The 26,152-nt window shown below is 43.7% G+C and overlaps 1 protein-coding gene across 4 annotated transcripts in view; it reads right to left on the bottom strand.

Annotated features, from left to right (window-relative positions):
- dnah5 (dynein, axonemal, heavy chain 5) overlaps positions 1 to 26,152 on the bottom strand; it is a 610,401-nt gene that overhangs the window by 529,896 nt on the left and 54,353 nt on the right. For 3 of the 4 annotated variants that reach the window (XM_068058843.1, XM_068058824.1, XM_068058853.1), the window contains exon 2: positions 2,604 to 2,693. The exons of the other annotated variant lie outside the window; for it this stretch is intronic. In XM_068058843.1, the coding sequence (XP_067914944.1) occupies positions 2,604 to 2,693 (90 nt within the window). The remainder of the gene's footprint in view (positions 1 to 2,603; positions 2,694 to 26,152) is intronic. 4 annotated transcript variants of the gene reach the window in all.

The raw sequence follows: 26,152 nt of genomic DNA on the forward strand, positions 1-26,152 counted from the left end.
TCTCTTAGGAAGGGAGTTCCAGGATTTTGGCCCAGCGACAATGAAGGAATGGGGATATAGTTCCAAGTCAGGATGGTGTGTGACTTGGAGAGGAACGTAAAGGTGATGGTGTTCCCATGCATCTACTACCCTTATTCTTCTAGGTGGTAAAGGTCGCAGGTTTGGAAGGTACTGTCAAAGGAGTCTTGGCAAGTTGCTTCAGTGCATCTTGCCCATGGTACACACTGGTATTTATATGTACCAGTGGTGAAGGGAGTTGTATGTTTAAGGTGGTGGATGGGTTGCCAATCAAGCGGGCTGCTTTTGCTGGATGGTGTCAAGCTTCTTGAGTGTTGTTGGAGCTACACCCATCCAGGCAAGTGAAGAGTATTCCATCACACTCCTGACTTGTGCCTTGTAGATGGTGAACAGACTTTGAAGAGTCAGGTGGTGACTTACTTGCCACAGAGTTCCCAGCCTCTGACCTGCTTTTGTAGCCAAAGTAGTTATGTGGCTGGTCCAATTAAGCTTCAGGTCAATGGTAACCCCCAAGATGTTGATGGGGGGGGGGGTGCGGAATTCAGGGATGGTAGTGCTGTTGAATGTCAAGGAGAGATGGTTAGATTCTCTTTTGTTGGAGATGGTCATTACCTGGCTCTTGTGTGAAACATAGAAACATAGAAAATTTACGGCACAGAGAAAGGCCACTTGGCCCATTGTGTCTGTGACAGCCAAAAAATGAGCCACCCAGCCTAATCCCACTTTCCAGCATTGGAAATAGTGCCATGAATGTGACATGTCACTCATCAGCCCAAGCCCGAATGTTGTTCAGGTCTTGCTGCATACGGGCACAGACTGCTTCAACATCTAAGGAGTTCCAATTGGTACTGAACACTGTGCAATCATTAGAAAACATCCCCACTTCTGACCTTATGATGGAGGGAAGGTCATTGATGAAACAGCTGAAGATGGTTGGGCATAGGACACTAGCCAGGGGAACTCCTGCAGCGATATCCTAGGGATGAGATGATTGGCCTCCAACAACCACAACCATCATCCTTAGGTATGACTCCAACCAGTGTTGTTTACTCCCCGATTTGCATTGACTTCAATTTTGTTAGGGCTCCTTGATGCCACACTTGGTCAAATGCTGCCTTGGTGTCAAGGGCAGTCACTCTCATCTCACTTCTGGAATTTAGCACTTTTATCCATATTTGGACCAAGGCTATAATGAGGTTTGAAACTGAGTGGCCCTGACGGAACCCAAGCTAAGCATCAGTGAGCAGGTTGTTGTTGAGTAAGTGCCGCTTGATAGCACTGTTGACGACACCTTCCACAATTATGCTGATGATTAAGAGTAGACTGATGGGGCAATAATTGGTTGGACTGGATTTGTCCTGCTTTTTGTGCACAGGACATACCTGGGCAATTTTTTCACATTGTCAGATCAATGCCAGTGTTGTAGCTGTATTGGAACAGATTGGCCAAAGGCGTGGCTAGATCTGGAGCACCAGTCTTAAGTACTACAGCCAGGGATGTTGACAGGGCCCATAGCATTTTCAGTATCCAGTGCCTTCAGCCATTTCTTGATATCACATGGAGTGAATCAATTGTCTTAAGACTGACATCTATGATGGTGGGGACCTCAACAGGAGACCGAGATGGATCATCCACTCAGCACTTCTGGCTGAAGATAGTTGCAAATACTTCAGACTTGTCATTTGCACTGACATGCTGGGTTCCCCTATCATTGAGGATGGGGATATTTGTGGAGCTTCCTCCTCCTGTTAGTTACTTAATTGTCCACCACCATTCGCGACAGGATGTGGTAGGACTGCAGAGCTTTGATCTGATCCGTTGGTTGTGTGATCGCTTAGCATCTCCTATAGCAACTTTCCTCCATTTGTTAGCAAGAAAGGAAAGCAAGTTGTGAGGAGGATACAAAGGGCGGTATTTTATGCGTCTCGCTGCGTTTCCGATGGCAGAACCAGAAGTTGGCGGCACATCCGCTTCCGCCTTTTTGCTGTTTCCTACACGATTACAAATGTAAATTACTGTTCCGGCAGCGAGCATGCAAGACACATGTGATCATGCAGCAGTGACAGATTTTCATTGGTGGAACCTGACGTCATTCTTCAAAGCACCATTAATGCCATGCCTATAAATCATTCCACATTGCATGCCTGGAGAACCCTCACAACATTTAAGAAGTATTTAGATGAGCACTTGAAACACCATAGCATACAAGGCTATGGGCCAAGTGCTGGGAAATGGGATTAGAATAGATAGGTGCTTGATGGCTGAAGGGCCTGTTTCTGTGCAGTTTAACTCTATGACTCTATGATTCTATGTAAGAGCCGTCCTCCTTTGCATCCTCTGTTCTTCTTCCCGAGGTAGCAGAAATATATGGCTGGATTTTAAGGAGCCCTCAACTTCGTGATCTGTGGTGGGGGGTGCCTGAAGGTGGCCCCAGATGAGGCCCACCACCAACCTCAACGCTGGCAGGGCCCGGCCCGATCCTCCCGGTGGCAGCGAGGCTCCGTGGCGGCCTCTCTGCCACTGGACGATGGGATTACAATTCGAATTGTCAAATCAATTAAAATAATTAACTTAACTATACTCACGCTTCCTCTTGATGGCCCGCTGTGATCTTCGGCCTGGCGGCTGGCACTCCCATGCCTTCGGATCCCTGTCCAGGGAAACGAGGCACAACACTGGTGGGGAAAGGGGAGGAGGTAAGTTTATCAGTGTGTGTGGGGGGAACAAGGTCAAATTAACGTTTTAGGTGTAGGGGATGGTAGGAAGGGTTGTGGCTTAAAGTTTGTGCAGTTTGGGGAAAGAAGGTCAGATGGTAAAGGTGTTTTGGGAGGGCAAAGGGCAATTAATTGACTGTTATGGGAGGGTGGGAGAGGGGCAAAAGAAATGTATTTATTTAATTTAATTCAATCTATCTTTAAATATTTAAATAAGCCGGTAGGGCTAACAGACGTTTAAAAATGGCATCAGCGCCTGCGCACTGGCAGCTGATGCCATTGCCGGTGAGGGACAGCCCGTCTCCTCCACCTGATCGCGGCGGAGGCCGCCCGCCCCGGCTATTTAAATGAGCTGCTGCGCTTGAGATCGCAGTGGCTGTTTGGCGTGCAGCCCGCACAGGCAGGCCGCCATTTTTGAAGCAGCTTATAAAATCCAGCCCATTGGGTGTATGAAACCCATGACTTTGCAGCTTTGCAATTATTACAATGAGACCAGTATTAAAAATCACCCCTGTTTTGCCACGGAACTCTAACATTGAAGTAATAAGCAGGTAGCTTTTATGCACCTAACGTTGCACCCAGCCTGAAATGCACCCACCCATCATTGGTCTCCTCCCAACCGATTTTCTATCCTTGATGGTTTCCAGTATCATTTGGAAAAATGGTGCGTGTTACAATAGAAGCGCGTTTCTCCACCTCCTGCCACCTTCCAGCCTGCACCCATCACCCTTGGCCCACCCAACGTTATCTTACACCTTCCCTCTGTGACCCTTGAACTGCCCCCATTACCTTGGGCTGGATCATAGTTAACTTGTATGTGCTATCTCTCCCCCAATTCCTAAACTCGTCATCATCGATATACCCACCCTCACCCTTGATCCTTCAGTTATCCACTTCAATGTAATTGCTGAGTCTCGTTCACCTCCCTATGATTCAATAGAATACCCAACCCTAAGTCTTGACCTTCCCCCCTACCAAATCCAACTGTCCCCGTTACTTGTGACCATTCCCTCCGCCAGCCAGTACTCTGGGTATGAGCACCACAACAGCAGCAGTAACATCTAGTACACACCCAAGACACTAAACAACTCCCTCCCCAGCACTTTCACCCACCCGAGACCCCAATTTGTGTGCTCCCCAGTTAACTGACCTCCACCTCCACCCACCCGAGACTCCAGCCTGTGGCCTCCCTGGCTACCCTCCCTCACACCTCCAACCACCCATGACCCCAGCCTGTACACCACGTCCCCCACCCACCTCCCCCCCCACCCATGTCTTCCCCGCCTCTCCACAAAGTAATCGCCCTTGTTGGTCCCGAGCTTGGAGTCTAACCTCCATTCCAATGTTGGCCTTCTGTATGCCGAAGAGTTCAAGAATATAAACCACTGACCTCAGACACAACTGCACAAAGCCTTTAAACGAATGTGAACTGGGTGCCACAAGATTCTTGTGCGCCACTGACTTAATCTGGCAGGTAGGACTTAATTTGAAATAATTATAAGGTAATGCGTATTCTTGCTTTGCAAATGTATGGAAAGCTGGAACCTGCCACAGGATGGGGTGAACACCGACCCACCACAAACACGCCCCTGACTTTAGTTAAAAAATAATGCCACTGGAAATGCAAAATATCAGCTCATACTTAATTAAATCACCCCATCTGCCACAAAAGCAGCTCTTGCAGGCCCCATAAAATTCCCCCCAAACTATCTGCAAAGAGATATAGATTGGTTAAGTGAGTTGGTAGAAATTTGGCAAATGGAGTATAATGTAGGAAAATGTGAGGTTGTCTACTTTGACTGGAATAGAAAAAGCAGAATATTATTTACATGAAGAGAGACTGCAGAATGCTGTGGTACAGAGGGATCTGAGTGTCCTTAATACATGTAACAAAAAAGCTTAGCATTCAACAGTAATTAGGAAGGCAAATTGTATGTTAGCATTTATTGCAAGGGGGATGGAGTATAAAAGTAGCAAAGTCTTGCTACAACCGTACAGGGCATTAGTGAAACCACATCTAGAGTATTATGTACAGTTTTGGTCTCCTTACTTGCATTGGAAGGAGTTCAGAGAAGGTTCACTAGGCTGATTCCTGGGATGAAGGGGTTGTCTTATGAGGAAAGATTAAGCAGGTTGGATCTATACTCATTGGAGTTTAGAAGATTGAGAGGTGATCTTATTAAAACATATAAGATTCTAAGGAGGCTTGACAGGGTAGAGGCTGAGAGGATCTTGCCCCTCGTGGGGGAATCTAGAACTAGGGGACACAGTTATAAAATTAAGATTCTCCCTTTTAAGATGGAGATGAGGAGGAATTTCTTCTCTCAGAGGGTTGTTAATCTTTGGAATTCTCTTCCTCAGAAAGCAGTGGAGGCTGGGTCATTGAATATATTCAAGGCTGAGTTAGACAGATTTTTGACCTACAAGGGAATCAAGGGTTATGTGGGCAGGAAAGTGGATTTAAGGGCACAATCAGATCAGCTATGCTCTTATTAAATGGAACAGCAGGCTCTTGGGGCCGAATGGCCTACTCCTGCTCCTATTTTTTATATGCTTATGTTCTTGATTGGAGTGGTAGAGTGTGGGATATGCTGGTCCATGAGGCTACATATTGTGGGTGAATACAATTCTGCTGCTGATGATGGCCCACAGTGCCTCATGAATGCCCAGTTTTGTAATGGTAGATCTGTTCTGAATCTTTCCCATTTAGCACAGTGCTAGTGCCACACAACACAATGGAGGGTGTCCTCAGTCTGAAGACGGGACTTCATCTCCACAAGGACTGTACGGTAATCACTTCTACCAACAATTTCAGAGACGGATGCATCTGAGGCAGGTAGATTGATGAGGATGAGGTCAAGTAGCTTTTTTCGTTTTGTTGGTTTTCTCACCGCAAGCCCAGTCTGGCAGACGTGTCCTTCAGGACTTGGCCAGCTTGGTCAGTAGTGGTGCTACTGAGCCACTCTTGGTGATGGACACTGAAGTCCCTCACCCAGAGTACATTCTGTGCCTTTGCTACCCACAGTGCTTCTCCCACATGATGTTCAACCTGGAGAAGTACTGATTTACCAGCTGAAGAAGGGCTTTAGGTGGTAATCAGCAGGTAGTTTCCTTGCCTGTGTTTGACCTTATGTCCTGAAACTTCATGGGGCCCAGAATCAATGTTGAGTACGCCCAGGGCTACTCCATCTCGACAGTATACCATTTTGCTGCCATCTCCAGTGGGTCTGTCTTGCTGTTGGGACAGGACGTACCCGGAAATGGTGATGGAGGAATCTGAGATATTGGCTGTAAGGTGTGATTCACTGTGTATGACTTTGTCAGGCTGTTGTTTGACTAGCTTGTGGGGCAGCTTTCCCAATTTTGGCATGTCCCCAGATGTTAGTAGATACTTTACAGGGTCGACTGCGCAGGGCCTGCCTTTGTCATTTCAGGTGCCTAGGTTGATGCCAGGTGGGCTGCCCGGTTTTATTCTTATTTAACTTTTCTCTAGCAGTTTGTTAGGCCGTTTCAGAGGACAGTTTCATGATCATTACTAATGAGACTAGCATTTTATTCCAGATATATTAATTAATTGAATTTAAATTCCTCCATGTCTCTGGAGCATTAGTCCAGGCCTCAGGATTACTAGTCCAGTAATATCACTGCTATGCTACCGCCCCCCTATTAAAGCGTCCATGAATTATTAAATGTAATTAATTCAACTCTCTGGGGTTCTCATAAATTTAAACAGAAACAAAAGATTTCAGGCTATATATCAGCAGGTTTGTTTACACAGGATTGGGCAATAGTGAACAAAGTCTTCCTGTACTTCTTTGTTTCTTTCGCCATGCCAGTAGTTTCTCAGCATTAACAGAAACAGTATAAAACACTGAGGCTCTGGCATCCAAACTGGGAGAGTTGTTAGGAACATAGGAACATAGCAGCAGCAGTAGGCCATTCAGGCCTACGAGCCTGCCCTGCCATTCAATATGATATTGGCTGATCATCCACTTCAACGCCTTTTTCCCACACTATCCTCATATCTCCTTATGTCATTTGTATTTAGAAATCTGTCAATCTCTGTTTTAAACATACTCAATGACTGAGCTTCCACAGCCCACTGGGGTAGAGAATTCCAAAGATTCACAACCCTCTAAGTAAAGAAATGTTTCCTCATCTCGGTCCTAAGTGGCTTCCCCCTTATTTTGAAATTGTGTCCCCTGGTTCTTGACTCCCCAACCAGAGGAAACATCTTCCTTGCATCTACCCTGTCTATCCCTTTAAGTATTTTGTAGGTTTCAATGAGATTACCTCTCATTCTTTGAAACTCTGGAGAATACAGGCCCAGTTTCCCCAATTTCTCTTCATCGGACAGTCCTGCCATCCTGGGAACAAGTCTGGTGAACCTTAGTTGCACTCCCTCTATGGCAATAATATCCTTCCTAAGGTAAGGTGACCAAAACTACACACAGTACTCCAGGTGGGGTCTAACCAAGGTTCTACACAATTGAAACACGACTTCGCTATTCCTGTACTCAAATCCTCTTGCAATAAAGGGTAAGATACCATTAGCCTTCCTAATTGCTTGATACACCTGCATGTTAGCTTTCATTGGCTTATTAACAAGGACACCCAGGTCCCTTTGTACATCCACACTTTGTCATGCACGGCCCCCAACTGCAAAGAATGAGGCACATTAATTTTGTCATGAACATTGATTTTAAACTGTTACTGGAGTGAAGAAAGGACTTGTTAAACAGATCAGCCATGGCTGGAAAAGACATTTGCATATTAACAGACGGTGATTGGAAGGACAAAGGACCATTCCCTGACACATTCAACCCACAATGGAGCTTGATCACCAGGTATTGTGTGTAAGAGAAGTATTCCAGACTGCGAAGGTGATACAATCCAAGATGTGGTCAGACCAGTTAGTCACATGACTAACCTGCTTGGCAATCTGGGTTTTCTGATTTGTACAAACAGTTTGAACTGATGGTGTCTGTTTGCTCCTGGACTGAGAAGATCTCTCCTGGCTGGCTTGCCACAGCCTCTCCTGTCTGCCTGCTCCTATCTCTTTCTCACAAGCCTCTAAATCCACTGAAGGCGCATGAAGCCCAAGAGAGAAAAGTCTTCCACAGCAAACAAGGATTAAGAAGAATACTGGGCCCCAACAAAAATCAAGATCTATCTACAATCAAGGTACAGTGAGCTCGAAGAACCGTAACAAAAACTCTTCAGATATTGCCTCAAACATTTCTACTTTATTTTTCTTCTGCTCTTTTCTGTCTCTATTTGCATGTGTGTATCGCGTATGCATGCTAACGTGGGCACGTCGTGGATCCCATAGGCGTTAACCGAATTAGAGTTTAAGTTTAATAGATTTTGACATTTCTTCTTTAAATCTAAGAAAGCCTGTTTGTGCTGGTTTCTTTGCCTTAAATTAGAAAGCAGTGAACAAGGATTCACCAAGGGGGAGCTAAAAACACAGTGTGTTTAAAATTAAATCCTGTTACGGTAAGACCAGGTGAAGGCTGAAAGGGAACCCCAGATCTCCTTCTCACCTGGTCGTAACAACTTTCTAATCTCTTACCATTTAAGAAATACTCTGCACATCTATTCCTCCTACCAAAGTGGATAACCTCACATTTTCCACATTATATTCCATCTGCCACGTTCTTGCCCACTCACTAAATCTGTCCAAATCCCCTTGAAACTGCTTTGCATCTTCCTCTCAATACACATTCCCACCTAGTTTTGTGTCATCCGCGAACTTGGAAATATTGCATTTGGTCCCCACAGCCAAATCATTGATATATATTGTGAACAGCTGGGACCCCAGCACTGATCCCTGCGGTACCCCACCAGTCACAGCCTGCCAACGTGAGAACAAAGAACAAAGAACAGTACAGCACAGGAACAGGCCATTCGGCCCTCCAAGCCTGCGCCGATCTTGATGCCTGCCTAAACTAACACCTTCTGCACTTCCGGGGCCCATATCCCTCTATTCCCTTCCTATTCATGTATTTATCAAGATGTCTCTTAAACATCGCTATCGTATCTGCTTCCACCACCTCCCCTGGCAGCAAGTTCCAGGCACTCACCACCCTGTGTGTAAAAAACTTGCCTCGCACATCCCCTCTAAACTTTGCGCCTCGCACCTTAAACCTATGTCCCTTAGTAACTGACTCTTCCACCCTGGGAAAAAGCTTCTGCCTATCCACTCTGTCCATGCCGCTCATAACTTTGTAAACCTCTATCATGTCGCCCCTCCACCTCTGTCGTTCCAGTGAAAACAATCCAAGTTTTTCCAACCTCTCCTCATAGCTAATGCCCTCCAGACCAGGCAACATCCTGGTAAACCTCCTCTGTACCCTCTCCAAAGCCTCCATGTCCTTCTGGTAGTGTGGCGACCAGAATTGCACGCAATATTCTAAGTGTGGCCTAACTAAGGTTCTGTACAGCTGCAACATGACTTACCAATTTTTATACTCTATGCCCCGGCCGATGAAGGAAAGCATGCCGTATGCCTTCTTGACTACCTTATCCACCTGCGTTGCCATTTTCAGTGACCTGTGGACCTGTACGCCCAGATCTATCTGCCTGTCAATACTCCGAAGGGTTCTGCCATTTACTGTATACCTCCCACCTGCATTAGACCTTCCAAAATGCATTACCTCACATTTGCCCGGATTAAACTCCATCTGCCATTTCTCCGCCCAAGTTTCCAACCGATCTATATCCTGCTGTATCCTCTGACAATCCTCATCATTATCCGCAACTCCACCAACCTTTGTGTCGTTCGCAAACTTACTAATCAGACCAGCTACATTTTCCTCCAAATCATTTATATATACTACAAACAGCAAAGGTCCCAGCACTGATCCCTGCGGAACACCACTAGTCACATCCATCCATTCAGAAAAACACCCATCCGCTGATACCCTCTGTCTTCTATGACCGAGCCAGTTCTGTATCCATCTTGCCAGCTCACCTCTGATCCCGTGTGACTTCACCTTTTGTACCAGTCTGCCATGCGGGACCTTGTCAAAGGCTTTACTGAAGTCCATTTAGATAACATCCACTGCCCTTCCTTCATCAATCATCTTCGTCACTTCCTCAAAAAACTCAATCAAATTAGTAAGACATGAACTCCCCTTCACAAAATCATGCTGTCTCTCGCTAATAAGTTCGTTCGTTTCCAAATGGGAGTAACTCCTGTCCTGAATAATCCTCTCTAATAGTTTCCCTACCACTGACGTAAGGCTCACCGGCCTATAATTTCCTGTATTATCCTTGCCACCCTTCTTAAACAAAGGAACAACATTGGCTATTCTCCAGTCCTCTGGGACCTCACCTGTAGCCAATGAGGATGCAAAGATTTCTGTCAAGGCCCCAGCAATTTCCTCCCTTGCCTCCCTCAGTATTCTAGGGTAGATCCCATCAGGCCCTGGGGACTTATCTACCTTAATGCTTTGCAAGACACCCAACAACTCCTCCTTTTTGATAATGAGATGACTGAGACTATCTGCACTCCCTTCCCTAGGCTCATCATCCACCAAGTCCTTCTCTTTGGTGAATACTGATGCAAAGTACTCATTTAGCACCTCACCCATTTCCTCTGGCTCAACACATAGATTCCCATCTCTGTCCTTGAGTGGGCCAACCCTTTCCCTGGTTCCCCTCTTGCTCTTTATATATGTATAAAAAGCCTTGGGATTTTCCTTAATCCTGTTTGCCAATGACTTTTCATGACCCCTTTTAGCCCTCCTAACTCCTTGCTTAAGTTCCTTCCTACTGTCTTTATATTCCTCAAGTGCTTCGTCTGTTCCTAGCCTTCCAGCCCTTACAAATGCTTCCATTTTCTTTGTAATATCCATGTAATATACTGGCATGGATTAAGGATTGGTTAACAGGCAGAAAGCAAACAGTAGGAATAAACGGGCCAGGTGGTCGAAGTTTCAGTGGGGGAGCATTTCGGGAGCAGTGACCCGAGGCTCACAATATCCCGCGTTATCCAAGCTTCCCGAAACTTGCCAAACTTGTCTTCCTTCCTCACAGGAACATGCTGGTCCTGGATTCTAATCAGCTGACGTTTGAAAGACTCCCACATGTCAGATGTTGATTTACCCTCAAACAGCCGCCCCCAATCTAAATTCTTCAGTCCTGCCTAATATTGTTATAATTAGCCTTCCCCCAATTTAGCACCTTCACCCGAGGACTACTCTTATCCTTATCCACAAGTACCTTAAAACTTATGGAATTATGGTCACTGTTCCCGAAATGCTCCCCCACTGAAACTTCGACCACCTGGCCCGTTTATTCCTACTCTTTGCTTTCTGCCTGTTAACCAATCCTTAATCCATGCCAGTATATTACCCCCTATCCCATGTGCTTTAATTTTGCTAACCAACCTCCTGTGGGCGACTTTATCAAAAGCCTTCTGAAAATCTAAGTATACCACGTCCACTGACTCCCCTTTATCAATTGTGTTCGTAACATCCTCGAAAAACTCCAACAGGTTCATCAAACATGATTTCCCATTCATAAATCCATACTGACTATACCCAATCAGCTCATTATTATCCAAGTGACCATTTATCACATCCTTTAGAATAGATTCTAGCATTTTCCCAATGACTGATATAAAGCTAACAGGTCGGTAATTCCCTATTTTCTCTCTCCCTCCCTTCTTAAATAGTGGGGTGACATTTGCGACCTTCCAATCTGCAGGAACCATTCCAAAATCTATAGAATTTTGGAAGATGGTCATCAATGCATCCGCTATCTCCATCGCTACCTCTTTCAACACTCTGGGATGTAGGATATCAGGTCCTGGGCACTTATCAACCTTCAGCCCCATTCATTTCTCCAATACAACCTTCTTACTAATTCTAATTTCCTTCAATTCCTCATTCCCCCTAATCTCTTGGATCTCTAATTCTGGGAGATTTCTTGTATCTTCCTCAGTGAAGACAGGCACAAAGTAATCATTTAGCTTCTCTGCCATTTCTCTATTCCCCATTATAAATTCCCCTGACTCTTCCTGTAATGGACCCACATTTGTCCTAGTCAAATGTTTCCTTTATACATATCTATAGAAGATTTTACAGCCCATTTTTATATATTTTGCAAGCTTACATTTATATTCTATTCTCCCTTTCTTTATCACTTCCTTCATCCTTCTTTGCAGTATTCGAAAATCCTCCCAATCCTCAGGTTTACTACTATTTCTGGCAACTTCATAGGCCTTTTCTTTTAATTTTATACAATCCTTAACTTTCTTTGTTGTCCACAGTTGACTGCCTTTTCTTTGGGGTTATTGTGCCTTTAAGGGATGTATAGTTGCTGTAAACTATGTAATATTTCTTTAAAGACTATCCATTGCCTATGTACTATCATACCTTTTAATGTATTTTGCCAATCCATCTCAGCCAATTTGCCCCTTATACCTTCATAATTTCCTTTGTTCAAATTTAACACCCCGGCTTCAGATTGAACTACCTCACTTTCAAACATAATGTAAAATTCTATCATATTATGGTCACTCATCCCTAAAGGTTCTTTTACAACAAGATTATTAAATAGCCCTTTCTCATTACATAATACTAGATCTAAAATAGTCTGTTCTCTAGTCAGTTCCTCAACATACTGCTCTAGAAAACCATCCCTACCACACTCCAGAAACCTATCCTCCACAGCATTAGTGCTCATTAGGTTTACCGAGTAAACCATGATTACTGTATTATCCATGCTACATGCTTCTCTAATCTCCAGATTAATGCCATGCCCCACACTACCATTACTGTTTGGTGGCCTATAAATAACCCCTACCAATGTTTGCTGCTCCACCCAAACAAATTTCACATTTTGTTCTTCCGATCTGAGATCCTCTCTTACTAATGTACTGATCCCATCCCTTATTATTAGTGCGACACCACCTCCTTTTCCTTTTTACCTGTCCTTCCTGCTCTACAACTTAATCAAGCAACAGCTTGATACAGTTATTCTCACACGGTCTGACCTTTCCACGAACAGCACCATTGCTGGGTATGTTATGAACCACCAGCAAAATGAGCCGACCTGGACATCAGTGGGACCACAGTAGCAGACCATCTGGTGGGAGTGGACTGAGGAGTCCTTAACAGTGACTCTGGCCCTCACAAAATTTCATGTCTTCAGGTCAAACATGGCCACAGCCAAGGAAAAATCCTGCTGATCGCCACCAACCAGCATCGCCAGTCCCTCCCTCCACCCCCCACCAGCCCCACAACCCCCACTTCAATTGAAGAATCAGTCCACATAAATATTGAACAAACTTGGAGGAACCACTGAGGGAACTAAAGACACAAAAGGTACTCTGGGTGGGGGACTTCAATGTCGACCACCAAAAGTGTCTCGTGTAGCATGACCACTGACTAAAGACATAACTGCCAGGTTGGCCCGGCATCAGATGCTGAGGGAAACAACACGTGGGAATAGTTTGCTTTACCCTTACAAATCACCTTCCCAGATACATACCAGTCATGATAACATTGATAGAAGTGACCATCATAAAGGGCTTGTGAAGAAGAAGTTTCATCCTTACAATGAGGGTACTCTCCATTAGGTAGTGGTGTTAGTACCACCATGTTAACTGGGGAATAGAGTCAGGTCAGATTTCTAACATTAAACTGGGCTTCTGTGAGGCATTCTGCGCAATCAGCAGGAGAACTGTACACCTCCACTTTATCTGATCCCATGGCATGGCATATACCTCACTCCTCCATCTCCACTAAGCCAGAAGATCTACCCTGGGATCAGCCAGGCACTTACTTCATTTGCACTCCTGGGTTGTCCTCCCTCCCTACTCCCACTCCACTTCCAATGGCCATTATACTCATTCTCTTGGGGAGAAGAATTCCGTATAATGTTCACTTATTGCACTGCTGTTGTGGTACTTTAAAATCGTCCCTTTCATTAAACTCACTAATTGCAGGTCTGACCTAGGGAAAAATATATTTTTAAGTTAAGAATTCATCAATAATGTTCTTAAAAAGTGTTTAATAAGTAAGAATCCTATTTTACATCAATTTTTGTTAATTCATTTGTGGGAGAGAGGCAATAGCAATCCCCAGTGTAGTGCTGAACATTAGGAGTAACCATTAGTACTTCCAGGCAATGTCACTTTTCACTCATGTCCACTTATTTTTAAACTAAGGTTAATGGTGCAGAAAATATGGTGCTTTCTGGCTGTGCAGGAGATGTGATAATCAAATACTGACTTTGTACTTAAAATCTCTTGCAGCTTAGCAAACCATTAAGAACTCTTTAAATAAAACCAAATACTGCAGTTGCTGGAAATCTGAAATAAAAACAGAAAGTGCTGGAAATACTCAGCAGGTCTGGCAGCATCTCTGGAGAGAGAAGCAGAGTTAACATTTCAGGTCTGTGACCTTTCATCAGAACTGGCAAAGGTTAGAAATCTAATAGGTTTTAAGCAAGTAAAGCAGGGGTAGGGGGGGAAACAAGTCAATTACATAGCTTTGAGGGGAGAGCTGGCTAAGGCTGATTGGATAAATAGACCAAAAGGTATGGCAGTAAAGAAACAGTGGGAAATATTTAAAAAAAAGATTCAATATGTTCAACAAAAATAAGTTCCATTAAAAAAAAACAAAAGTTCAGTAAAAATATCCATTTGTGGCTTACTTGGTAAGTTAAGAATAGTTAAAGATAAAAAGAAGAGGCTTATAATGTTGCAAAGAATCGTAGTAAGCCTGAGGGCTGGGAGAATTTTAGAAACCAGCAAAGGGGCACCAAAAAGTTGATAAAATGGGAAAAAATAGAATATGAGAGACTAAGTAAATTGGGCCTGTATTCTCTGAAGTTTAGAAGAATGAGATATGTTCTCATTAAAACATATAACATTCTAAAGGGGCTGGTTAGGGTAGACACTGAGAGATTGTTTCCGCTGGTCGGGGAATCTAAAACACGGGGGCACAGTCTCAGGATAAGGGGCCAATCATTTAGGACTGAGATGAGGAGAAATTACTTCACTCAAAGGGTTGTGAATCTTTGGAATTCTCTATCCCAGAGGGTGGTGGATGCTCCATCAATGAATATATTTAAGGCTGGGAAAGACAGACTTTTCGTCTATCAGGGAATCAAGGGATATGGCAAATGGCAGGAAGGTGGAGTTGAATCCTAAGATCAGCCATGTGCGTTTTGAATGGCGAAGCAGGCTCGATGGGCCATATGGTCTACTCCTGCTCCTATTTCTTGTGTTCTTGAATATAAAAATGGATAGGAACAGCTTTTACAAGTATATTAAAAGGAGAGTAGCTAAAGTAAATGTTGGCCCTTTGGTGGCAGAGACAAGAGAAATTATCATTGGGAATGAGGAAAAGGCAGAGGCATTGAACAAAGATTTTGTGTTCGTCTTCAAAGTGGAAGACAGAAATTACATTCCAGAAATAAAGGGTAACTAAGGGAGTAATGTGTGAGGAATTTAAGGTAATTAATATCAGGTGAGAAAATGTATTGGAGAAACTTAAGGGACTAAAAGCTGAAAAATCAGCAGGACCTGATGCCCACATGCCAGGCTTCTAAAAGAGGTAGCTGTAGAGATAATGGATGCACTGGTTATGATTCCACAATGTTCTCAGTGGATTGGAAGTTAGCTGTTCAAGAAAGAAGGGAGAGAGAAAACGGAACCACAGGCCCTTTAGCCCAACATCAGGAAAATGCTAGAATCTATTATGAAGGAATTCTTAACAATACACTTATAAAGTCATAATATAATCAAACAAAGTCAGCATAGTTTTACAAAAGGAAAATCGTGTTTCTCAAATTTATTAGAGTTGATTGAAGATGTAACTAGTAGGTTCGATGAAGCTGAGGGGCGAGTAGATGTTGTATACTTGGATTTCCAAAAGGCATTTGATAAGGTGCCAATCAAAAGGTTAATAGACAAGATAAGGGCTCCTGGAGTGGGGGTAATATATTAACATGAATGGAGGATTGGTTAATGGACAGGAAGAAGACAGTAAAGATAAATAGGGCATTTTCAAGTTCGTGGTTGCAACTAGTGGAGTGCCAAAAGGATTGGTGCTGGGTCCTCAGCTATTTACAATCTATATTAATAATTTGGACAAAGAGACCGATAGTAATGCATCCAAGTTTGCTGGTGATACAAAACTAGGTGGGAATGTAAGCTGTGAGGAGACTCAAAGAGGCTGCATAGAGATGTAGACAGGTTAAGAGAGTGGGCAACAAGGTGGTAGATGGAGTATAATATGGAGAATTGTGATGTTGACAAACTGAGTAACTTGGGCCTATTCTCTCTGGCATTTAGAAGAATGACAAGTCATCTCATTGAAACATGCAAGATTCTGAAGGGGCTTGACAGGGTTCACTGTGTGGCTGTCTCCCCTCACTGGGGAATCTAGAACATGGGGGCACAGCTTCAGGATAAGGGGTCGATCTTTTAAAACTGAAGTGAGGAGAAACTTCTTCACTCAGAAGGTTGCGAATCCTTGTAATTCTCTACTCCAGAGGGTTGTGGATGCTTCAACATACAGTATATTCAAGGCTGAGATAGACAGATTTTTGATCTCTCAGGAAATCAAGGGATATCGGGAGCAGGTGGGAAAATTTAGAGTTGATGTAGGATATCAGCCATAATTGAATGGCAGAGCAGGTTCACGGTGCCAGATGGTCTATTCCTACACCTATTTCTTATGTTTACGTTCTTATCACTGGACAATGGAACATTTCTTCCATTCTTGTTAGCATCAAGCATCTACATGAATAGCTCAGCCAGCTGCACCATACAGCTCCCTCCATTCTACTCCAACATTGTACCTTTGCCCCATTCTCAAGAACATCTGCAAATGCATCAGTGTAAACTTTTCCATTTCCAAAACCTACCATTTTTATTGCTGTTATCAGAAAGATTGCCCGTTCAATGTCCAGGTTGTGGACACTTCAATGATGCGGATCCTCACTCTGTTGAAACTGGGTAAGAACATCCAACCTCATTGCATGTAGATTCCCCCATTCAGCAGAAAGAGGAGACTTCCATCCTTTTACCAAGTCTGTACAAACCCCTAATTTGAAATGAAAATGATAACCCATTGTACCATCCATTTCTGAGTCACACCTTACTCTACTTTATAATATTTACCTAATATTAGAGCAAATATTTTTCTATATTTTACAATGATGACATGGGCTCAAAAGAAGGAATGTTTATTTCTCATTAACTGAGGATAAACAGTATTTTTATACTGCCTATAGTCTGCTACATCCACTTCCACTATTCAAACATGATAGCTGAAGCTCTTGCAAAAGTAACATTTTGTACATGAGGAAATGAAATTACAAGATCACTATTTACCATGGGCCTATGAATTGCATTCCTTTATACCAGTAAAACGTCTACAGTAACATTTTTATTCCAATCTATGAAATACTTCAAAATAGCACTTCAAATTGCTTGACAAAGGAATATCAGAAAGGAATAACACCAAGTTGCACAGATTACTGGGAGAGATAGATAGCACAAGAATAGGGAATAGTAAGTTATTAGGTGGGGTCAGAGTAAGAGAGAAAGTAATAAAGCCTAAATCTGGGTTAATGTGCATGTATGTGAATGCATAGAGTGTTGCTAATACGATTGGTGAGTTACAGGCACAGATTGCCATGTGGAAATATGATGTTGTGGCTATAATGAAGACGTGGATCAAAGAAGGGCAGGACTGGGTGTTAAATATTCCTGGATACAAGGTGTTGGGAAATGACAGGCAAGGGAAAAAAGGGGGAGGGGTATTGATTAAGGAGAGGATTGCAGTGCTGGAGAAAAAGGATGTCCCAGAGGGGTTGAGGACAGAATCTATTTGGCTAGAGATAAGGAACAAAAACGGTGCAGTTACATTGCTCGGTGTTGTCTCTAGGCCACCAACTACTGGGAAGGATGTAGACAAACAAATTTGCAAGGAAATTACTGAGAGATGCAAAAACTATAGGGTAGTTTTAATTATCCAAACATAGACTGGGATAATAGTAATACTAATAGTAGTGTAAAGGGCAGTGAGGGACAAGAGTTCCTAGAGTGTGTTCAGGAGAATTTTCGACTAGTATGTTACCAGTCCAACAAGAAAGGAGGCACTGCTCGACCTGGTTCTTGGGAATGAGGTGGGCCAAGTGGATAAAGTATCAGTAGGAGAACATTTAGGGGACAGTGATCATTGTATCATAAGGTATAGGCTGACTATGGAAAAGGACAAAGTACAAGAGTAAGATTAATTAACTGGGGAAAGCCAACTTCAATGGGGTAAGAACGGATTTGGGATGAATAAATTGGAGTCAAAGGTTGGCAAGTAAAACAGTAGCTGTTCAGCTATTAGGCTACCTTCAAAGAAGAGATAGTTCAGGCACAGTCAAGGTATGTTCTCTCAAAGGGGAAAGGTAGGGTAAACAAATCCAGTGCTCCCTGGATGATAAAAGAGATGGAGATTAAAATAAAGAAAAAGTATGCTTACGACAGATGCAAGATAGAAAATACTATTGGGAACCAGGCTGGATATAGAAGGTGATAGAATAGAGAAGGAAATGAAAAAGCAAATAACAGAAGCAAAGGCAGAGTATGAAAGGAGACTGGCAATTAACATAATAGGGAATCCCAAAGTTTTCTACAGACATATAAATAGTAAAACGGTGGTTAAAGGAAGAGTGCGGCCGATTAGGAACCAAAAAGGGGATTTGCGCATGGAAGCAGAGGGCATAACTGAGGTATTAAATGAATGCTTTGCATCTGTCTTTATCCAAGGAAGATGATGCAACCCAGGCAATGGTGAAAGATGAGGTAATTCAGACACTAGAAGGGGTTAAAATTGATAAGGATATAGAGTCATAGAAAGATACAGCACTGAAACAGGCCCTTCGGCCCACCAAGTCTGTGCTGACCATCAACCACCCATTTATACTAATCCTATATTCCCTACCACATCCTCACCTTCCCTCAATTCTCCTACCACCTACCTACAATATGTGCAATTTCCAATGACCAATTTACCTATCAGCCTGCGGGATGAAACCAGAGCACCTGGTGGAAATCCACACGGTCACAGGGAGAACTTGCAAACTCTGCACAGGCAGTACCTAGAGCCGAATCTGGGTTGCTAGAGCTATGAGGCTGTGGTGCTAACCACTGCGCCATTGTGTATTGGATAGGTTATCTGTACTTAAAGTGGATAAGACACCAGGACAGGATGAGATGCATCCAAGGATACTGAGGGAAGTGAGAATGGCGGAGGCACTGGCCATAATTTTTCAGTCTTCCTTAAACTCGGGGGTGGTGCCAAAGAACTGGAGAATTGCAAATGTTACACCCTTGTTCAAAAAGGGTGCAAAGATAAACTGAGCAACTACAGGCCGGTCAGTTTTACTTCGGTGGTGGGGAAAATTCTAGAAATAATAATTAGGGACAAAATTGTCACATGGACAAATGCGGGTTAATTAAAGAAAGCCAGCATGGATTTCTTAAGGGAAAATCATGTTTAACTGACTTGCTGGTGTTTTTTGAAGAGGTAACAGAGAGGGTTGATGAGGGCGATACAATTGATGTGATGTACATGGACTTCCAAATGAAATTTGATACAGTGCCACACAACAGACTTGTGAGCAAAGTTTTAGCTCATGCAATAAATGGGACGGTGGCAACATGAATGTGGAATTGGCTGAGTGACAGGAAACAAAGAGTAGCGGTTAAAGGATCCTTCTCGGGCTGGAGGAAAGTTTGTAGTGGAGTTCCCCAGGGATCAGTGCTGGGACCCTTGCTTTTCCCGATATATATGTTAATGACCTAGACCATGGTGTACAGGGCATAATTTCAAAGTTTGCAGATTATATGAAACTTGGAAGCATTGTGAACTGTGCGAAGGATAGTGTAGAACTTAAAAAGGACATAGACAAGGTGGAATGGGCGGACAAGTGGCAGATGAAGTTCAATGTAGAGAAATGTGCAGTGATTCAATTTGATAGGAAGAACATGGAAAGACAATTTAAAATAAAGGGTACAACTCTAGAGGGGGTACAGCAGCAGAGGGACCTACCTGGTTCTATATCTGCTTAAATCACTGACAGTGGTAGGACAGGTTCAGACAGCGATTAATAAAGCATACAGCATCCTGGGCTTTCTTAGTCGGAGCATAGAGTACAAGAGCAAGGAGGCTATGTTGAACTTATATAAGACACTAGTTCGGCCTCAGCTGGAGTATTGTGTTCAGTTCTGGGCGCTGTGCTTTAGGAAGGATGTGAAGGCATTAGAGAGGGTGCAGAAAAGATTCAAGAGAATAATTCCAGGGATGAAGATAGATTGGAGAAGCTAGGACTGTTTTCTTTGGGGAAGAGAAGGCTGAGAGGTGATTTGATAGAGTTATTCAAACTCAAGAGGGGTCTGGACAGTGTAGATAGAGAGAAACTGTTCCCATTCATGAAAGGATTGAGAACAAGAGGGCACAGATGTAAGAGAAGCAAAAGTGACATGAGGAAAAACTTTTTCACGCAGCGAGTGATTATGGTCTGGAATGCGCTGCCTAAGATTGTGGTGGAGGCAGGTTCAATTGAAGCATTCAACAACGAATTAGACAGTTATATGAAAAGGACGAATGTGCTGCATTACATGGAGAAGGCGGGGGAGTGGCGCTGGGTGAAATACTCGTTAGGAGAGCTGGAGCAGATATGATGGGCTGAATGGCCTCCTTCTGCGCTGTAACAATTCTGTGATTCTGTGACAATCGCTAGCTCTTTTAAAAGTGGGCCAGACTTGCTATCTTTGATCCAAATATAAAATACAACCTGACTGACATTCAATCTGAACATCTTTCAGCAAAATTATTGACTGCATCCTAGATGAAACATTATTGTAGTGGATTACTCATATTCAGTGGAAGAGATTAAAAGGGTAATTTTCTAACCTCAACAAGCGAGGAGGCATTATTTAAAATGGTTGAAAACTGCACAGGGCACACTGAGAAGACTCGAGCTCAGACAGCCTCACCATTTTTTAATGGCGAAAGGAACGATTATTAGGATAGTCGGGATATAAGAAGCAAAAATTAAAATCCTATGATTTGGAATTTATTCTGTTTCAAACCATTTTTGTATTCCAACTGTTTCATTTTCAATTAAAATTGAAGTTAATTCTGCCTAATTCGTTGTTTCAACAGTTGTGCTTTACTTTCACTCAGAACCAACAATTCACACCGACTAAATCATGTGTCAGGATCCCCAAAGACACATTGTACAGCGAGCTCGCCACTGGTATCAGACCCACCGGCCGTCCATGTCTCCGTTATAAAGACGTCTGCAAACGCGACATGAAATCGTGTGACATTGATCACAAGTCGTGGGAGTCAGTTGCCAGCATTCGCCAGAGCTGGCGGGCAGCCATAAAGACAGGGCTAAATTGTGGCGAGTCGAAGAGACTTAGTAGTTGGCAGGAAAAAAGACAGAGGCGCAAGGGGAGAGCCAACTGTGCAACAGCCCCAACAAACAAATTTCTCTGCAGCACCTGTGGAAGAGCCTGTCACTCCAGAATTGGCCTTTATAGCCACTCCAGGCGCTGCTTCACAAACCACTGACCACCTCCAGGCGCGTATCCATTGTCTCTCGAGATAAGGAGGCCCAAAAGAAAATCATGTGGAATGAGCATGTTTGGGCAGTCTGTTGGCACCATCTACTGGATGTGCAGGAAAGTGCACAATCCTGCCATTTAAAGTTAATGATCAAGATTTTGCTGTCACCATAACAGTGAGGTTAATGCCATTTGCCATTATTTATGAGTAGGGCCCTATCAAATTCACAGCCCTGAAAAATGTGTCACAAACTGTGAAATCTCAGCCACTTTGTGAACTTTGCGTTTTACTGATTGACACAAGCTCACCTCGCTGATTGCTGGGCTTGTTATGAAGTTGCTGATTAGTAGATGAGGGAGGAATTCTGGTGCAGTTTTGACAGAAGCAGTCTCAAGTGTTAGCAGGCAAGTGAGAATGCCAGAATGAGCAAATCAAAAAAGGCCACAACCATTACTGCAGCACATCGAGTGAAAGAATTTGGAAGTCAAATTCTGCATGCCGATGGTGCAATATTGTTTCATACAAGCTGCAATGTTTCATTGGATCACACACGTTCAGAGCCACTTGGAGTCCAAAAGCCATCGCAGCAGAGAGCATCTGACACCGCACTACTAGAAAACGAGCAAAGAAAACAAACAAAGATTTTATTTCTTTTTAAGAAGTCAACAGAGAGCTCAGAAAATCCTCAGTTGGTTACAATGGAACTTGTGGATTCTTTTCCAAGCACCAACATACCATTGGAAAAACTTGATCACCCAAAACTACAGGTATTCATTCAATGTGATGTGCAAAATAGTGGCTGCTTGCCAAGTGCAAATAAACTATGACAGGACTACCCACCGAAGATTTTTGCTGCACATTGTGAGGAGATGAAGTTTCAGATTAACGCATTTGAGTTATCTGACAATTCCAACAAACTGTGTGGACATGGAGAGAGCTGTTGAAAATCGGACAGGTGTTCACAGTACAGTGACAGGGAATGAAGAAAGAGACAGTTACAGGTTGCTCCATGCTCACATTCAATCACTGTGACAATAGTTTTTGAGTATACAATAAATGCCATTTGAAACCAGAAAACTCCCTTGTCAATTTGTTTTTTATTTAAATAGATCATTTTCATAGTTTATTGCGACACCGTGAAATTTATGATTTAAAAATATGTGAAATCGTGAAATTCATGATTCTTAAAATGCCTTGACCATGAAATTGATAGGGTTCTATTTATGGGCCATTTCAAACGAGGGGCAGTTAAACTCGAATATCCAAAAGTTGCTGTCCGTGTTATGTTTTGCAAAAATGGTATTTCGCTGTCTGCCTCATCATTGAAATGCATTGAATGGCATGAAATTACAGCATTTGCGCAGTAGATACAAAGTAAACTCACGACAAAAAGTTACATCTTGTTTTTTCCAGTCCAAATAACCTTTTACCGATTTGCTGAGTGTTAATTACTGCCGATCAACCTCTCTGGCACTAAAAATTAACTATGACAGATGTGAAGTCTCATTCCTTCAGCTTTTAATTGTTGTTGGAAATTTTACAAATGCAGGGCTAGAAAATGGTGTCCCCCAGTTATGGGCACAGGGAGGTTACAATTCGTGACCTCTTGCCTGTCCAGATTGAAGTAGAAACACGCAAACTTGGTGTACCCAGGTCATCTGAATGATTGGAGCATCAGCCCTAGTGGCTCCTGAGCTATGTCTCTCTGCTCCATGCTGCCTGCAGCCCCTATGCTCTTCAGGAGGCCGGACACCGCTGTTTGCAGACCATGTGCTGTAGCCAACCTGCTCCTCTTAAAGGCTTACACCCTATTAAAGGGAGGGTGCACACCTACACTGAAGTCTGCTAGAAAGTCAACTTGGAAGATTCCAGGAACTAAAATGGCACAGCACGCTGCCCAATTCAGCAACGTCACCTTGGAGGCTCTGGTGAGCGAGGTGAACTCCAGCAGGGACATTACATTCCCCTGGGTGGTCAAGATGTCCTCACGCACCAGCCTAAGGAGGGTGTGGGAGCACATTGCCAGGAAGATTAATGCTCAGTGTCTTACCCCCAGGACATGGCAGCAGTGCGAGTAAAAGTACAATAACCTCACACAGGTGGTCAGGGTGAGTGAATGCATCTTCATATTACATCTCATATTACCACTGCACCACCCACCTTTCACAATGCTCAATGCACCACACCTCCATCACTCATCCAGCAGCACTCCCTGGCACTCCGGACTCATGCCCAACATTCACATACTTCAACTCAACAATATACACCTTGCAATGCACCCAGCAACACACCCAACTCTCACGGACTCCACAGACCTCCAGCTATTCAGCTGAGATAGGCACATTATCCAAGCACAGTGCCACACAATCATTGAATCCCACCTCTCTTTTGTAGGAAAAAGTAGCGCACAACAACTGGGAAACCCAGAGAACCAGAGAGGGGCTCCAAGGCTCCATCATCTGAACCCCCGAAGGAGATGGTGATCGAGATCACGGGCCCTGAGGTGACACAGCCTGTAGCATCTGGTGCCGCATGGGCTGTCCAGGAGGATGGTAAGTGACTGCCTTATTCCGCTTCTGAACTCGTCCTCACCCTCATCCTGAGACGTCATTAAGTGGAGGTTTCAGAGGGTGTGACCATGGAACTCCTGCTTTCCTCCCCATCAATCCTTCCAGCACACCGTCCTTCCCATTCTGCTTGGATGTTTTCAAATACCCAAGATCTGCCGCCTCGACAGCCTCAGCAGACCCAAGAGGAATAGGAGGACGAAATGCATGACAGTGATGAGGACTTGATCTGACAATCAAAGCACTAGATGCAGGCACCACATGAACTTTACAGTCTATTATAGAGCCGAGTTCATAAGAACATAAGAAATAGGAGAAGGAATGGACCATATAGCCCCTCAAGCCTGCTCTGCCATTCAGTATGATCATGACTGACCTTCTGCCTCTGCTCCCCATATCCCTTGAATCCCTGAGTGATCAAAAATCTATCTACACCAGCCTTGAATGTATTCAATAATCGAGCATCCCAGCTCTCTGGGGTAGAGAATTCCTAAGATTCACAATCCTCTGAGTGAATGAATTTCTCCACATCACAGTACTAAATGACCGACTCCTTATCCTGCAGCTGTGCCCCTGTGTTTTAGATTCCTCAGTCAGGGCAAACAACCTTTCAGTGTCTACCCTGTCAAGCCCCTTCATAATCTTGTATGTTTCAATGAGATCACCTCTCATTTTTCTAAACTCCAGAGAGTAAAGCCCAATTTACACAGCTTCTCATCATAGGACAACGCTCTCATCCCAGGAACCAATCTAGTGAACCTTCTCTGTGCTGCCCCCAAGGCAAATACACCCTTCCTTACATATAGAGATGAAAACTGCACTCAGTACTCTAGGCATGCAGACACCAAAGACCTATTCAACTGTACAAGTCTTCCTTATTCTTCTACTCCAGTCCCCTTTCAATAAGGGCCAACATGACATTTGCCTTCCTAATTGCTTGCTGTGCCTGTATGCTAACTTTTGGTGTTCCTTGTATGAGTATACGTCTCTCTAAACATCAACATTTCAAAGTTTTATGCCTGTTTAAAACAAAATCTGCTTTTCTATTCTTACCACCAAACCTCACAATTCCCCACATTATGGTCCATCTGTAACCTTGTTACTTACTCACCTGACCTGTCCATATCTCTCTGCATCCTCTTTGTGTCCTCCTCACAGCTTACATTCCTATCTAGCTGCAGTCCTTGGAATATAGGTACAGCAACAGTGCTATTAGGAAGGGAGTTCCAGGATTTTGACCTAGCGACAGTGAAGGAACAGCGATATACTTCCAAGTCAGGATGGTGTGTGACTTGAAGGGGCACTTGCAGGTGGTGATGTCCCCATGCATCTGCTGCCCTTGTCCTTGTCACGGATTTGGAAGATGCTGTCGAAGGAGCCTTGGTGAGTTGCTGCAGTGCATCTTTTGCAAGTTTGCAAGTTCTCCCTGTGTCTGCGTGGGTTTTCTCCGGGTGCTCCGGTTTCCTCCCACAAGCCAAAAGACTTGCAGGTTGATAGGTAAATTGGCCATTATAAATTGTCACCAGTATAGGTAGGTGGTAGGGAAATATAGGGACAGGTGGGGATGTTTGTTGGGAATATGGGATTAGTGTAGGATTAGTATAAATGGGTGGTTGATGTTCGGCACAGACTCGGTGGGCCGAAGGGCCTGTTTCAGTGCTGTATTTCTAATCTTCTAATCTAATCTAATCTAATCTTATAGATGGTACACACTGCTGCCACTGCGCTAGTGATGGTGGGAGTGAATGTTTAAGGTGGTGGATGGAGTTCCAATCGAGCAGGCTGCTTTGTCTTGGATGATGTCGAGCTTCTTGAGTGTTGTTGGAGCCACACTCATTCAGGCAAGTGGAGAGTATTCCATCACCCTCCTGACCTGTGCCTTGTTGATGGTGGACAGGCTTTGAGGAGTCAGGAGATGAGTTACTCACTGCAAAATTTCCAGTCTCTGGCCTACTCTTATAGCCACAGTCTTTATATGGCTGGTCCAGTTCAGTTTCTGGTCAATGGTAACCCCACAAAGAGGTTGATGGTGGGGAATTCAGCAATAGTAATGCCATTGAATGTCAAGAGCAGATGGTTAGATTCTCTCTTGTTGGAGATGGTCATTGTCTGGCACTTGCATGGCATGAATATCACTTGCCACTTATCAGTCCAAGCCTGAATGTTGTCCAGGTCTTGCTGCATATGGTATTTGAGGTGTTGCAAATGATGTTGAGCACCGTGCAATCATCAGTGAACATCCTCACTTCTGACC

This window comes from Heterodontus francisci, chromosome 2 (assembly GCF_036365525.1).
Source record: "Heterodontus francisci isolate sHetFra1 chromosome 2, sHetFra1.hap1, whole genome shotgun sequence".
Classification (NCBI taxonomy): domain Eukaryota; kingdom Metazoa; phylum Chordata; class Chondrichthyes; order Heterodontiformes; family Heterodontidae; genus Heterodontus; species Heterodontus francisci.